This window comes from Centruroides sculpturatus, unplaced genomic scaffold (genome assembly GCF_000671375.1).
Source record: "Centruroides sculpturatus isolate CEXI.00-Female unplaced genomic scaffold, Cexi_2.0 scaffold745, whole genome shotgun sequence".
Taxonomy (NCBI): domain Eukaryota; kingdom Metazoa; phylum Arthropoda; class Arachnida; order Scorpiones; family Buthidae; genus Centruroides; species Centruroides sculpturatus.
This window is the reverse complement of record NW_019384870.1, coordinates 322,658-339,548: the sequence shown is the minus strand read 5'-3', so window position 1 is coordinate 339,548 and position 16,891 is coordinate 322,658. Positions and strand designations below refer to the sequence as shown.

Sequence of the window (16,891 nt, the reverse complement as noted above, 5' to 3'; positions counted from 1 at the left end):
TGTGTGATGCTCAATGATGTTCTGGGGTCAATTGCGTGTGCCTTTTTCTCTCCATACTCTTACACATTTGTCATCTGGCTCCAGGGAAAATTGCGACTCATCCGTTTGTGTCGGCAACATGCGAATTGGACTGTGTCTGATTGGGGCAACATTATGTTGCCCCAATCAGACACAGTTCAATTTGCATGTTGCTGACACCACTTTAATCGTGTGCCTCTGGATTGGATGGACAGTGGAACACAAACTCGTGGTAGCCGGGTGTACAGTCCGTTCATGTGTAGCCTTCGGCGCAGAATAGTAGCAGATATCGTTTTACCAATGGCTGCTGCAACCATCGATGTCACAGGTGAAGAGGTTGCTCTTTGATTCTGCTTGGCTACAACAGCAATATAGCAATCTTCTGCAGGGGTCATAACTCTTGGGCGACCGGCCACAGGTCTTCGGACAACTGTTTGGCTTGTTTGGAATTGTTTCCATAACCGTGAAATGACAGAATGATGAACACCGAAGAAAAGAGCAACATCTGTGATTGATTGTCCTGCTTCAATGCGTCCCACACACTGCCAACGCTCACTGTCTGTCATTCGTCTTCTGGAAGTCATAGAAACACATCAGTCATGCATGGTAATTGTACGACAGTTCTCCACACTTTTTCTCGGCACTTACATGCAACTCCTCTCACACTTCAGAAGGCTGGCTTCTTATACGACTGCATGTTTTGCATATTTCGCGACATGTAACCATGATTGATAGTAACGTAACATATTTGCATACTTCCATCTACCTTTGCAGTGAATTGCAGTCTCTCAAATGCAGATTGCTTTCCAAACATGAACATTTTCTGTTCCATGCTTAACTTTTGGCAGTGAGTGTACTTTCTTGAGGGCGTTTTAGCTTTTATCTATGAAGAAATAAACACTGGAAAATGTAGATTAGAAAAACTTCCCTCTGGTGATGATACTTTACAATTTTAATTCATAGTTTTTCTGGAACACGAAATTAATAAATGGTGGTCCCTATTTGGACAGACTTTGTCTTCAAATATTTAACATTTTTAATTATGTTACAAAAAGCAGCAAAAAAATTATGATGTAATATTTTTTATGTTTTCTGCAGAAGATTCTACCAGTTTTAAATATACTAGAGCAGGGGTGGCCAACATGAGGCCCGCGGGCCGCATGCGGCCCGCTGGGAGTCGTGTTGCGGCCCGCGGAGCTAGGTCAAATGAACATAAATGTTAACTTTATTGTACATATCACCAAATGAACATTAGAAGAGTTAAGAAGGTTTGGAAGAGTTCTATGAAACGTATTTGGACAAGGATAAATATCTTGCGTTTTACAAACATGCTCTGTCAATGGTTTCGCTATTTGGAAACACTTATGCGTGTGAACAACTTTTTAGTCGTATGAAGTACATCAAATCACAAGTGAGAACACGAATTACTGATGTTCATTTGGAAAACTGTTTGCGTGTAGCGACTACATCAGTCCAGATCAATTTTGATGCACTTACTTGTTAGTTCTGTAAAACAAAGTCAGATGTCTCACTTTTAAATATTTTTAAATTGTCTAATAAATATGTTTCTCGGTTATTAAATAAATGATTCTCGGTTTTGTTTTATTTTTTTCAAAAAAATAAATATACCTATTTTTTGTGTTTTTTTTTTTTTTTACATTAAACCAGGCAAGTGTTTGACCACGATCTCACCTACTGGAAAGCAACGATGCGGTTGAAGCTGTAGCACGCTTGCTTGTTTACTTTAATTTAAAAAAAGATTAGGTGCGTGGCCCGGCAGGAAATATTATTTCTGAAATTTGGCCCACCTGCTAAAAAGGTTGGCCACCCCTGTACTAGAGTGAAATATTCTTTAAAAATTCTGATATGTGGACAATTTTAAAAACAATTTTTTAATGTAAATAAAAATTAATACATTCTAAATTGATTTTTAAGAGCAATTCTTTTCATATTTTTTTATATTTACAGACAATAGGCAGTAATGTTTTCTTAAAAAAGATTGAAATCATTAGTGTTTGTCAATAATGTATATGGATGAAATTTTACATTGATTAATGTTTTATGTGTAATCTTTTAAGTTACATCTCTTATATGTTATGCTAATTTCATAAGTCAGTTTAAGTTAATGAAGTTCTGTAGATCTTCTTTGGTCTGTAATAATTTTTCTGATATCCCCCGCTGAAATTATCAATTAACTTGAAAGACACAAAATCATATTCCAATGCTTTAAATTATTTCTGTTTGTTTTTTTAATAATAATGTTTGTGAATATCTTAAGCTGTAAAAATTTCCTTTTTGTATTTCTTAATCCCAATTTAAATTTAGCTATTAGATATTTTTTTAATAAAAAATGTTTTGAGTTCTTTGCAGATTAAATTTAGCTGTTTAATCTAGGTTTTATCTTACAAAATATGTTGTTCAGAGAGAATTTTTCATTTTAGTAGAAACAATAACGATTCCATTAGAATCAGTAGAGAGTTAATATTTGAATTAAAAAACTAATTTAACATTTTATTCACACCAACAATTAAGCTATTTATAGTACAATGAAAAACACCATTAAAAAACACCATGAAACATACTGCTGATAAATGCATAGGAAAGAAGAAGAAGGAAAATAAGAAAATGCCTTGGCTTGTCAAACAAATCTTTAGAAATTGCAAACACTCGGAGACAAACGAAAATTATAGGAGATTGTCAAACAATTAAAAAATTAACTGCAGAGTTCCAAAGACAGGCTAGGAAGGATAAAGAAGAATATTTTAATAATAAATGCAAAGAAGTTGAATTAAATAATACAAAAGGACGTACAAGGGATCTCTTCAAAAAAATTAAAGAGGTCGTTGGAAAATTTACCCCTAGGCTTGGTATTTTAAAGAACACACATGGAAAAGATCTAATGGAAGAAAGTGAAATAAAGAGAAGATGGAAAGAATATACAGAACAGCTTTATAAAGCAGATAATAATATAGAAGAAATAATTGAAGGAAGACATTTTACTTTGGAACCATCAATTTTGAAGGAAGAAGTGGAATGGGCAATCAACCAAATTTCAATTGGGAAAGCAGCAGGAACTGACGGAATTCCAGTGGAACTGCTCAAAGCAGCTGGAGAGGAAGGAATTAGAATACTAACAAAGCTATGCCAACAAATATGGGAAAAGAAGGTTTGGCCAAAGGAGTGGAAGCAATCCATTTTTATACCAATCCCAAAAAATGGCAATGCAAGAGAATGTTCCAACTATAGAACAATCGCACTAATTCCCCATGCAAGTAAGATTCTGTTAAAAATAATACAGAAGAGAATTGAGCCATATTTAGAAAGAGAATTGCCACTGGAACAGGCTGGATTTAGAAAGGGAAGAGGAACTCGCGATCAAATTAGCAACATCAGATGGATTCTAGAAAAGGCAAAAGAGTACCAGAAGGACGCCTTCTTTTGTTTTATAGACTATAGTAAAGCCTTCGATTGTGTGGATCACTCCAAGTTATGGAAAGTACTCAGGAGCATGGGAATTCCTGAACACCTTATATCTTTATTGATGAGTCTTTACAATGAACAAGAAGCAAAAGTAAGAACTCTATACGGAGAAACTGAATGCTTTAAAATTGAGAAAGGGGTGCGACAAGGCTGCATTTTGTCTCCATATCTGTTTAACTTATATACTGAATATATCATGAGAATGGTTACTACAAATGAAGAGTCCATTGGTATCAAGATTGGAGGCGAAACTATTAATAATATAAGATATGCAGATGATACCACCCTTTTGACAGAAAGCAAAGCAGATTTAGAAAAAATTATCATAAGGGTAAAAGAAGAAAGTGCTAAATTTGGTTTGAAGCTAAATGTAAAGAAAACTAAAGTAATGTCAACTAAAGAGTTAAAAGATTTCATTGTGGATGGTGAAAGAATTGAAGTGGTAGAAAGTTACATACTTTTGGGCTCAAAGATAGAAAGGAATGGAAGTTGTGAAGGAGAAATCAGGAGGAGAATTAATCTTGGCAGAACAGCCATGGCAAATCTCACCAAGATAATGAAAGATAAAGACATTTCCATTCATACTAAGAAAAGAATTGTAGAAGCAATGGTTTTCCCTGTAACATTATATGGCTGTGAAAGCTGGACTCTAAGGAAAAAGGAAAGAAAAATGATAGATGCATTCGAATTATGGGTATGGAGAAGATTACTTAGAGTTCCATGGACAGAAAAGAAAACAAATATCTCAATTTTAGAAAAAAATAAGCCAAGCTTCTCCTTAGAGCAAGAATCTTAAAACAAAAATTGGCCTACTTTGGACATGTGATGCGTAAAGAAGTTTCCCTAGAGAAGACTATTATGCTGGGAAAAGTGGAAGGTAGAAGGAAGAGGGGAAGGCAACGGATAAGACGGATGGAAGAAATAGAGAAAGTCACAGAAATGAAGCTGGAGGAGCTACAAGAGACAACAAGGGAAAGATCAAGATGGAGAAGACTAGTCCATGAAATCACCAGGAGTCGACGACGACTCGATGGAACTTAACAACAACAGTACAATGAAAGCATTGGCTTGAAGCAAAGCCAATATATCTTCATAAATGAATATTGTTAGTAAGTATGTGGCCAGTTGAATTACTCAAATTTCAATTGTGAAACAGTTTCATGGATGATTTCCAATAATTCATAAAGTGTGTGCAAAATTTTGTTAAATTGAAACATTTTAAAAAGAATTAATTTCATTTTATAAGAAATTTGAACTATCTGTTTAGAATTGTTTGTTTTTTAAATTTTGTATTTGTTTATCTGTTAAATTTTAAATTTACTTTCAAATATCATTGATTTTCTATCTTGAATAGCAAAAATTCTAAAATCTATTTGACTTTTATAGTGCTGTGCAACTCTAGACAATTTGACAAGGTAGAATTTTACTTCTTACCTGTCACTCTAAACTACATTACCCTATATAGTGCAGTACTTTAAATATTTCTCATGCTTTTAAACCCAGAGTTTAAAAGTGGGGTTTATTTTTAACAGCACTTTTATTCCCTGGGGTTTATTCGAACCCTAAAGTTTAATTGAGGAAATATTTCCTCAATTTCCCTTTGTTTTATTCGAACCTTAACTTTAAGGTTCGAATAAAACAAACTAAAACTTTTAGTGGGAGTCTAGAAGCTCTGTATTAGTTCTAGAAAAGGGAACTTTCTTAAATTTGATTTTATTGAGCTTTCTCATTCAAACTCTTTCATTCAAATTTTTTTTTCAGATGTTGTCTCAAGAGTATGTTCTAAAATAAATTTTGCATTTTGTATAGTACATTGCAAAAACATTTAATTTTTTTTCTGTTTCAGTTTACTGAAATCCTAACTTATATCTTAAATGATTTACCAATTGTATAAAGCAAAAGCATCATTACATATATATATATATGTAATGATGCTTTTGCTTTATTTTTTATGAAAATATAAATTTTTGGATTACTTTTAATGTTGTTATTCTTCTGTATAAGAAACTTTTAAAATGTTTGCATTAATTTCAAAGAGGAAGGACAATTATCTTATGCCTGGCAATCCTTATACCAAAGGGAACAGTCTAATTAAAAATTATTTTCAAGAGATTTAAATTTGATTTAATCGATTTAAATTATTTTAAAAGTAAACATTTTTTGAGAAAATTCTTTAAAAAATTGTCATTTATACGGTTTTTTTCAAATAATTCTTAAAAATGTTCCATTTCCACATTCCAATTTAGAGAATCCTGAGGAAGATCTCCTATGTAGATCGAAAACATTAAAATTTACAATAGAATATCCTTGAATTTCTTTTAAGGTTCAATTTGTTGCTATGTTTTATTTTTTTCTATACTCTATATAAATTAAAAGAAAATTGTGTCAAAGAGTATGAAAAAAGTTTTTGAAACTGCAGAATTATTTCTTTATATGAGGCAATGATGCATTAAATTCTGGTGGTTTAAAAGTCAAGGGGTTGGATGATAGAAGTGGGTTATGTGCCATATCTTGAGTAGGGTCAGACTTAATGAAAATTTTACTCATTGGCATTTACAATTTTTTAGAAACTCATCTCTATCCTCAAAATTAATCCCTTTTAATAATCATTTAAAAATTATATTTAATAAAATCAAATAACAGATGGCTCCCCACACAATTTTAACTTCGTGCTAATGTGCCTTAGTGTCTTTAAACTTAAATATTTTTTTAAATACAGAAGTTTCTCATAATTCTACAAAATTACTCCTCTTAAGCTGTTCTCATTATTTAAATTTTATATAGTAGTATAATTGAAAATTATTGGACTCCTCCCTGGTTTCCTTAACCTTCTTTTCAAGTACCAGAGAAGTCAAGCAAGAGTCCTTGCCAGCTTTTTAATTAAAATTTTTTACATACATTAATTTTAAATATAGAGGATTTGTTATAATTGAATTAAGCAAAATCCAAATAGAACATTTATTATTTGAAAAATTTTGATAAAAATATAATTTTAAAAATTCATATATAAAAATAAGTTTTTTTAAAAGCTCATGTTAATTTGTAAAGTTTATTATTTTTGATAAAGGTTATATATGGATTTTATTTAAATAATTTTTATCAAAGTTTCAATAATTGATTTTTTATAGTCATATTTATAACTGAAAAATATAATATGTAAAAATAGTTATATATCATCATATTTTTATTTATAATATTTTAATATTAATTAAAATGTAGTATTTATCTCCATTTATTCATTAAGGTACAATTTTAATTTTTTGAATTCTAATAAATGAATTATTAGAAGAATTTTAAATACAAATTCATTTTGTTTCTTTGTTCTGCAGGAGTAAAAAGAATCAGTCATCATCTCAGGTACTGTACAAGGTAGATCTGAATTCAAATACCAACCCTGCTGCATTCTCTGGGACACCATCAGGGACAGTAACAGGTTCTCATAGAAATAATAGTGGTAATATAAATAATACTACAAATACTGCCAGTAAAAATGAAAAATTAGAAAAAGAAAGAAATGTACAAAGAATACGAGGGTTAATGCCTTTCCATAAACGTAATCTTTCTTCAGAAACAGTTTCTATAGTTGATTATGATAATTATGTTCCACCAGCTATCCCAAGTATTACTAATAACTTTAACACTAATACATCAGTATTAGTATCTGGTTCTTCATCAAATCAATACAAAACACTTGGTATAAATTCTTCAATTAGGGCAGCTACACCCACAGGATTGCCTCAGTTACAGAATTCGTTTACTCAACCGTCCTCTGTGGGTTCACCTCATCCTGCTACACCTCTTCCTGATGGATCTGGTTCTCACATAACATCATCTGATCCAGCCATGCCAACTCTTTCTCCTCATCCACCTCCTGTGAAGGAGGAAGAAGGATTAAGGTCGGAATCACAAGAGCAGGTTACAGCAACTACTAGTCCAAATAGTATACAAGATTCAAGTAATAATGGGAAAACAAAATCTCATCCTGAACAGGTAAATCTTTTTTGTTTGTAATTAAAAAATTTTTAATAATTTTTTATTTTTAACTTATAATCAAATACAGAAATATGTGAGAAATATATAAGTTTTAATGGTAATTGTGTTTGTGTCATATAGATTTTTAAAAATAATTTTTCTTTTTAAAAAAGGTTTAATAATTAAATGATAGAACTGGATTAATTCTTGGACTAGAACTTAGCTACTTAATTACACTGATAGTTTGTAATTTTGACTAAAGATAGGCAGTTATTCTTCCATTTTATAATATATTTAATAATTAGAAATAAATAAATTAACAAATATAAACATCTATCGAAACCCAATGTTTACAGTGCCAACCGGGTGTGTCCTCAGTCAGCACCGTATTAACCATTGATGGTTATACATTAGGTTTATATATACTGGAAGAGGAGGAGATCAGATTGAAGGTCCAAATAGCGTAACTGGCAATGCGTCCGCATGGTAAGCGGGAGTTGCAGGTTTGAGTCCTACTTCAGGCCAATTCTTTTCTTCCAGTTTATTCTAAATTAATAAATTAAATATCATTAAATTTAATACAAGATGGTGCTAATGCCGCCCTCTAGTGCCCAATTATTTACAGCAATCATGGGTGTCTATTTAAATAAATTAACTTAATCTATTTTGGAAGAAAATAATGATTTGGAATGGAACCCAAACTTTCAACTTCTGCTTATCATGTAGATCCAGTGCCAATTATGCTGTCTGGATTGTCATTTGAGTTTTGCTTCCAAACTAATTAATTTATGAGAAATAAATAAGTCCTAGAAGTTTATGCCAAAAAATGTGGGAAACATATTAAAGGTTTTTCAAAATATATTAATGATAAACACACATTTTTTGCAAATAATAATTAATAAGCAAATGAAGTAAGAAGTGTGTAAACTGGAAAACTATAATTTTACTTAGATTTCAAGATTACATATTATAAGATTACATTTACTTAGCTTACATACTGTAAAGCACAACTAAATAATGTTGAAGGTTTCAACAGTATAACATTGTTGGTTGCTAGTAAGATTTGTATCCAGATAAAGAATGTTGAACATCATTGAGAGGTATGGGAGCATAACTAAAATACAGAACTTCCTGTACTCTTAGTTCTTCCAGTGTTTCTGAGGAAACATTTTTTCCCCTCTTAATGCATCTGCAATAAGCTTAAAAATTGTAAATCCTTCATTTTTCTCTAATACATAATACATTTTTTTGCAAATAGCATGTACAAAAACACCTTTATTAGTTGTTAAACTGTGTTTTATCTTCTCAACTATTTCCAAAGCATCCATCAGTCAATTATCACATTTTTTAAACTGTAAAATTGCTTCACAAAGAAAATGAAAATTGGTTTTAATGAGCATAAATTGATTTTAGTTCTCAATCTTCTGGACAACATTTGTGCTGTACATATATCATATTTTTGCGGAATGACCAGCATTCCGCATAAAAATGAAGGAGACCAGCATGCTGGTTAAACTGTGACTAGCATATAAAATTAATCAGATCTAACAAAACTAATTGCTAATTAAATGTTAAAGAAAACATTCTTCCGAGTACAATAAAATAATAACATTGTAATTTGATCAACTTAAAATCAGGAAGAGAGTTTTGGTTTACAAGCTACTAAAGCAATTAACAACTTACTGACAGTAGTAGTTGTAGTTATTTTTTGTTGTTGATCATTGTGGGCTACACTGATCATCTATCTGACCTTAAAAATAACACCTTCTTAAATTTCACACAAAGCCATTGCTAATAGGTATAAGCTGAGTTAATTTACAGAGTTTCTTAAATTAATATGTTTATTTTTGCATTTTTGAACCAAATAACAATAAATTACACACAAAAAACAGCACTTTTGGAATTCTAAGAGTATTTTATGTGGTTAGAAAGAAGACAAAATGAAGAAATTAAACATATAATCATAGTTTTTGATGTAAAGCTGACAGTTCCACAGTTTTAGGAAAAAAACTTTTTTTTTTTAATGTGCCTTTTAAAGAGGGATCTATAACCTCACTTAAACCAGCATGCCAGCATTCTCCCAGATAAATTGGCATGCTGGTTTTTACCATATTGAAATATCTGATTTTATGGTCTCCCCAGATAGACTGTCATTCCACGAAAATACGGTAACAGCAGCTTCCTTTTGATCAAGCTTTGTAACTGCTTTTCAAAATTATTTGTATAAAATTTAAGTGTTTAGCCAGGAGTCCTATATGCTTAATTACAGGTTGTTGTGGGAGTGAAAGATTACCTGATAAATTCTTGGGCAATTCTCACTACTTAGGTACTTTTGGAAACATTTTTTTCACATATAAAATTAGTTTATCCACATCAGAGTATTTTTCCCACTTCATCTACTCTATTCATTACTTGCAGAAGACATGTAATGTTTATTATTTTAAAATAAAGTACTTCAAGTTCTTGATCAGCCTTTTTCATGTTAGGTGCAGCATCAGTAATGAAACAACATGATAATCTATGCCATTTCTCCACAACATACTCATGGAATGCTTAAAAATTTGCAGTTGTTATATGATTAATGACTCCCAAAACTTCTATAAGCAGATATGTTTTTTTCATGTCCAGAGTTCCTGTTTATCACATATGCTGAAAGCATGACCTACACCAGTGATTCTCAAAGTGGGGATTGCGAAAAATATTTGAGGAGTTGCAGAAAAATTGATGACAGATCAATTTTTTTTTCAAATATTTTATAAATTTACTATGGATTCATGTTTAGAAATAAAAATATATAAAATAATTTTTACTTAAATAAATTACACACATAAATATTTTAACCACTCAGCAGTGAGCAATGACTATAGTTGTCAAATTCTTTTGGGGTATCGCCAAAAACTAGCCTAGAATTACCGCAAAAAAATGCACATAAAAAATGAGTTATGTAACAATAAAAAAAGACTTTTCTTTACTAGACACAACTGTTTACAAAATATTTTTCCGAAAACAGTAATGAGAAAAAACATGTGGAAAAATACTTTAAAAATTTCCTAGCTTCTTACTTTCGAACTTACATATTGTGTTACTAAGAAATGAAAAATGAGTTGAAATAATCAATATTTAGTTCATGTTTGAAGTAAGCTCTTGTTTTGTAATTATCCAAACTATTAAGCCAGGCACACTGACAAGTAATTACTGACTCCAAAGGTAAAGATAAATTTGGATTTAATTCCTTAAATAAGGAAATTTCTTGCACAATTTCTTTATGTTCAAGATGAATGCATCAGCGTTAGAGAACCAGGTATTTTTCAACAATCACATTAACACTATGAGTGAGCAAGTTATATGAATAAGCTTCAGATTTAAACCTTTAAATATCTTGCTGACACTGCCATGTTTGTAGGTGCATCAGTGACAAACAATAAAATATTTTTAAATATAATACTTTTACCATAAACTATTTGAAGAACTTGAATAATTGTTTTTGAAATAATGTTGTTTTAGATTAACAATAGGTATGCTTCAAAAAGTCTTTATTTTTTATTTATTTGTAGTCAGCATCCAGTAAGAAATACAACCTTCACAAATTTCAGCAAAACAATTTAATTAGACAATTGTTTTTAGCCTCCTTAATAAGCCAGCTTAAGCTCATAAATCTTTAATAGAACATTGTATTCTTTTGATTTATGTGTAGGCATTTAATAATTTTATGTTATGCATAACAAAATTTTGAAATTAGTCTAGAGTAACAACTTACCTAGATCACATCAAGTTGGTGCAACAGACCTTTCACATTGATCAGATCAGAACTTTGGAATGCTTGTAGATATTCAAGGCATCTGATGAAGTTGAATGCCTAAATTTTATCAAATGCCAATATCTATTAGCAGCATGGCAAACATTTTATAACAGCACACAAAAGTTTCACAACCAAATGGGACCTAAATAGTTTTAAGTTAATTTGTTCTGTTGTTATTTTTAATTTTATAACTTTTTTAATTTGCTATAATTTTTTGTGTATTTAACTTGCTATGATATTTTATAATAACCTTTGATGTAAAAATTTAAAAATTATTCTTAACACAAATTTTAAAATTTCAAAATTTATAATGTAAAATTATCAAACACCTACACATTCTGTTAATAGAACATCATATTCTGTTGGTTTATGATATATGACCTGAAGCTGGCCAATTAAAGAGACCAGAAATGTTTAATGAAATAATTTTGCTGGAATTTATGGAGGTTGTCTGCAAGTCTTCTAGTATTTTTATTCCAGTTTATGGAAAGTATTAAATAGTCATTATCCAAATTTCCAGCTAAAATATTAATTATTATTTACTTTTGACAATGAAGAGTCTTGTCTGCCATCAACCAAAATAAGTTTATTTTTCAATTTGTTCATGATGCAAGATTCTATTTGTTCGTACAAATTACCAAAATAATCTTTTTGCAGTGCTGTCAAATTTAATGGATTATGCTTTTCTCTCTCTCATGTCCATTTCTTAAATTTCTTCAGTTTTGGATTGTTAATCTTGTAAATTGGTATGTCTGTTGCCATAAAAGCTTCCAGTAAAACCAATTAAATTCTGATTCATGGTTAAAACAGTTATTAATCTGCTGCTGTACTTTTGGTGTTGCATTTATTGCTTCATATCTTGAGTTTCTATTGATGTTTATTTGATGAATAATGCTGGCTTGCATTAATCGGTTTATCACAAAATGATGTGTTGTATCTGGTCTTTGACATGTGGATGATTGAACAGTTTCAATTTGGTTTTAAACTCACCACAATAACTGCTTAACAATTTTTGTGAAATTGTTTCAGTTTTTTAGTTGTTATTAATCTTATTTATAAATAGTGCCTATTGATTGAGCATTATCTACCATTTTTATTTATATTTTTGTGAAATATGTCAGAAGGTCCAAAATATGCAAAATATTCACCACAAGTCATAATTTCCAATCTGTAGTCTTTATCTCAAAACATCAGTCTTTCATTTGATGTAGTAAAGCAGCAAATTATTTCTAGTACAATACATTTATTCATGCTAAACTTATTTTGATAGAGATTTAATGCTTATTTCCATATGCAAATTAATATTGCAAGGGCTTTGCCTTTTTTTTTTGTGATAATGAACATCATAATTTATTTAAAGTGTTTAGCTTTATTCTCAAGCAATAAAGCATATAAAATCATATAAATAATTGCTTAGTAAAAAATTTCAATTATTTTTGTTTAATAAGTTTTCCTGAGACCCAATTGATCATGGGGCTCCCAGCAACTGCCAGTGCAACACCAGCTTAATCTGCCTCTGAGGACAATTCTGGCTTGATCTGTAATATTGGTGATTGTATGCTTTTATCCCAGGATGGGAAGTTGGAGGAAAAATGCCTGACTTCCAATTCCCCGAGTTTGTATTTTTTTAAAATTGACTCTGACTTCAATTCCTGATTCCTTTCACTAATGCAGTGCAAGTAAATCAGTAGTTTGTTTAATAGAAGTAAAGTTGGTTGTTATAAGCTTTTTGATAAAAATAGTAATACAGTGGGCGATCGGTTAATGAACATAATCCATTTCAAGACTTTGTTCATTATCCGAATTGTTCATTAACTGATTATCGATTTACCATAGGTTTTTATGGGAATTTAATTAATTCATTCTGGAGACTCCAAAAAATAAAAAAATATATATTTTTTTACTATGTTTATTTATATGTAATAGTAAAAATACATATATACACAGTCTTGCATTTTTATCAGTCGTGTTTTTTCCGTTTGTGGGGGTTAAAAAATCTGTCTAATGTCGATTGCTTTTCTCTCCTCTTCAGGATTTTTCGGAAGTAATTAATAGTATTGTAATTATAGAGATCCCCAAGCCTATTAGCCTCAAGCTGGTTTGGATCCATTTTAAGACCGTTGTTCTGACACCCTCCCACTTCCTCAAAAGATCTTTAGTAGCAGATATCGGCGAGATATATTTTCTTTTTCAGAAGAAAACATATCTCGCCAAATTTCTTGGCGTTCTTTTGTTGTCATTCCAGGTTCCATTATGAGCTCTTCAATGTTCTTTATTTCTCAGATATGATTTTTATTACTCCTTTAGCTGCTTGAGTCTTCTTGATAATACAGTATCTTCCTTGGATAAGATTGAACTGCGGNAGATCCAGTTCCATTATGAGCTCTAAAATGCTCTTTATTTCTCAGATGTGATTTTCATTACTCCATTAGCAGCTTGAGCCTTCTTGATATATCTTTCATATGTAAGATTGTGCCTACTGTAGACCTTTTCAAGCCATACTGCCTAGCAACATCAGACATTATGTGCCCACTTTCTACCCTGGCTATTATCTCTTACTTGGTTTCTACAGTGAGCACAGTTCTTGACACTCCTCTTTTTTAGGCTCCATAATATTATCAGTTTCTTTTTTAAATGAAAAGTTCAGAAAAGCACTTACAAAAATTCAGAGTACAAAAATTAACTAGCCCACAAAAAATTATTTAAATGCAAGGCTCGGATGAAATTCGAAATTTGATATTAAAACATTAATGAATATCCGATGGGCCAGTTAAACTTTCACCTTTCGTAAATAAACCCCAATGCAAAACTTAACAAGTGCCCGTCAAACATTCTCGCAAAGACTATAAAAAATTATTTGTCAGAAAGGTAAACGAAAAGTTGGAATTACAAGGGAGAGTTTCAAAATTCGGAGGAATACTGTCCAATCAGTATTGGGTATAGCGTCAATGTTACGTCTCCCACACTCCGAAAGGTTTCGAATTGTTGCCTGAAGACAAGGGAAAATCACTCAGTATTCGTTATTTTCTGTTGCTTCTTTTTATGTTTGTTCAGTAAAATGTTTGTTATCCGAACATGTGTTCGTTGTCTGATCATAAAAATCTTTTGTGAAAGTGTTCACTATCCAAACTGTTCGTTAACCAATCACCCACTGTATATACGAAAATATAATATTTTAGAAGAATGTTTAAATTTAAAATAATAATAATAATAATTTTAAGATAAATAATAAAATAATTATATTTTAATAATTTTTATTAATTTATATAGTAATATCATACTTTAATCATATAGTAGGATTCTTTACAATTTCCAAACTGTTTACATGAAATAAAAATTAAAAAGTAGCAAGAAAACAGAAAGTATTGAATTTGAATACAGAGTTTTTAAATTTTAATCATTTTATATGAAAATGTTAATTAATAACAGCATTAACAGCTTTTAAAATTTTTTAAACATTAACAAGATGTAAGGTGTTTGGGAGTTGACATGTTTTTTGACTCCAACTCTCCATCCCTGCTTTTATCTGTTTAGATCTATTGAGAAAAAATAAACAAACAATGAATTTGGAAATCATTGATGTTTAAAAGCAAATGATATCATAGTTATTTAAAATAAATGGACTAAAATTTTAAAAAATTTCTTAACAAACTTTTCTATATTATAAAAAAAATTCATTTGTAAATTTTAGAGCCCCTTAACATCATTACTGGATGGTGGAAAAGCAGCAGATAGTTCACCAAGTCTTTCATCCAATCAGTGGATACCTGTAACGCAGTCAGAAGATATTAAAGCCGGAATATCTACTTCAACTCAGTCTAGTGCAATTCCAAATGTTGCAACTACTCAGGCTACTACTTTACCCCATGGTCTTAAAAGACCATTTTTACCTACAGTTACACATGATGATCCAGATGAACAGTTTAGAAGTGGATTATTATATGATTATTCAGATCTTAATGGATCTTTATGGTATGTATTAAAATTTAATATTAATAGATTACATTTTGTGTTTTTTTTATATCATTTTTCTAATAAATATTAAATAATAAAAAATTTTTTATATATACATTCATTGAACTGCAAACAAACTAAATTAAATTTTAAGCATTTACCTTTCAAAATTTCTAAATTATCATTCTTTGATGTATTTAATCATTTGTACAACTTTAGTCATCTCTTTAACAAAAAAAAAGTAAAGTAAAAAGGGATTTATTTCATAAATTAAAAGCATATTCAAGAATAAACATTATTATAATGATGCATTTCCACCCTGGGTTGGTTCACTCTTTATCCAGGCAATACATTTCCTTAGACTTTTCCATTTGATCACTATATTGACATGATTTTTATCATATTTGATGAATATAGTATAACATGCAGTTATATTATTATGTCAGTTAAACTTTATTCATTATTATATTTTAAGTGTCTAGATTCTAATTAAACCTTAAGTTCATATAAAACTTATAATAATTGATATAGCAAAGCATATTTATTAGTGATAAATGAATTTTTGTGTAGAGAGAAATTTAATTTTTTAGGAAAACAGTTTAACATTTTAATGAATATTTGATGAATTGTTTAGAGACAAGTGGGAATGACTTAAAATTGTTTATTTTAATAATCATGATTTGTTGAAGAGAGCATAAAAATTTGTTTATTCAAAACAAATTAAATTGCTTCATTATTATTATTATAGAATACTATGAAAAATAATTAAAGAAAATTATAATTACATTTTAAAACTTTTATTCGTTTTCGAAACTATTTTTTACAAGTTATTTTTATTATTATTTTTACAATACTTTATGATAAATAAATAAATGTAAAATGAAATAAGAAAGTACTTCTTGAACTGAAGTTTTTTTCAATGTGAGTCTGTTGAAAACAGAGTGATAAATGTTTTTGTGATTTCATCTCTCTCTCTCTTTTTTTTTCTTTTTTTTCTTAGTGAAATCTTGATTTTTATTAATAGATCATTCATCAAGGAAACAGTTTTCTCTTAACTTTTGCTGTTTTATTCAACAAATAATTAGTAGTTGAGACTAAATCTCAACTACTGATTATTACTGAAATATATTATTTTCAATGGTATTTTAATTACAATCTTATTACATCACCTAAGGCAGGGCTTCTTAAACTATGGGTCGCGACCCCATTTGGGGTCGCTTAGCGAAATCTTGGGGTCGTGAGATTTTAATACAAAATATTGAAAATAGTTTGTGAGAGTTTGAAAATGGCACGCTTTGTGTCATAGGTTTCGTGAGTTGCGCTTTTGGTGTATCGAGACAACGATTCAGCAACACTGATTGTAGTGTGAACTGGTGTATTATTGTCGCTTTTTAGTGTATTTAGTTGTCTCTGTTCTATTGTAACACAAGAGTGAACTGTGGTAGTACACCATTATTGTTTTTGCAAATTTGTATATATCTTTATTTTATATTTTTTTGGGGTCGCGAAAAAAATCACAATCATAAATGGGGTCGTGAATAAAAAAAGTTTAAGAAGCCCTGACCTAAGGTTTGCCGAGAGAAAATTATTTAACAGACATTTTCAACTATTCCATAAACTGTCTTCAGGTTTTGAACTAAATTTTAAAAAATTTCTCCAAAAATAGAA

At 30.1% G+C, this 16,891-nt stretch overlaps 1 protein-coding gene across 1 annotated transcript in view; it reads left to right on the top strand.

Annotated features, from left to right (window-relative positions):
- Positions 1-16,891, top strand: part of LOC111630884 (mediator of RNA polymerase II transcription subunit 13-like) — a 145,816-nt gene that overhangs the window by 67,078 nt on the left and 61,847 nt on the right. Inside the window, exons 9-10 of the mRNA XM_023375043.1 lie at positions 6,828-7,488; positions 14,961-15,241. Of these exons, the coding sequence (XP_023230811.1) occupies positions 6,828-7,488; positions 14,961-15,241 (942 nt within the window). The remainder of the gene's footprint in view (positions 1-6,827; positions 7,489-14,960; positions 15,242-16,891) is intronic.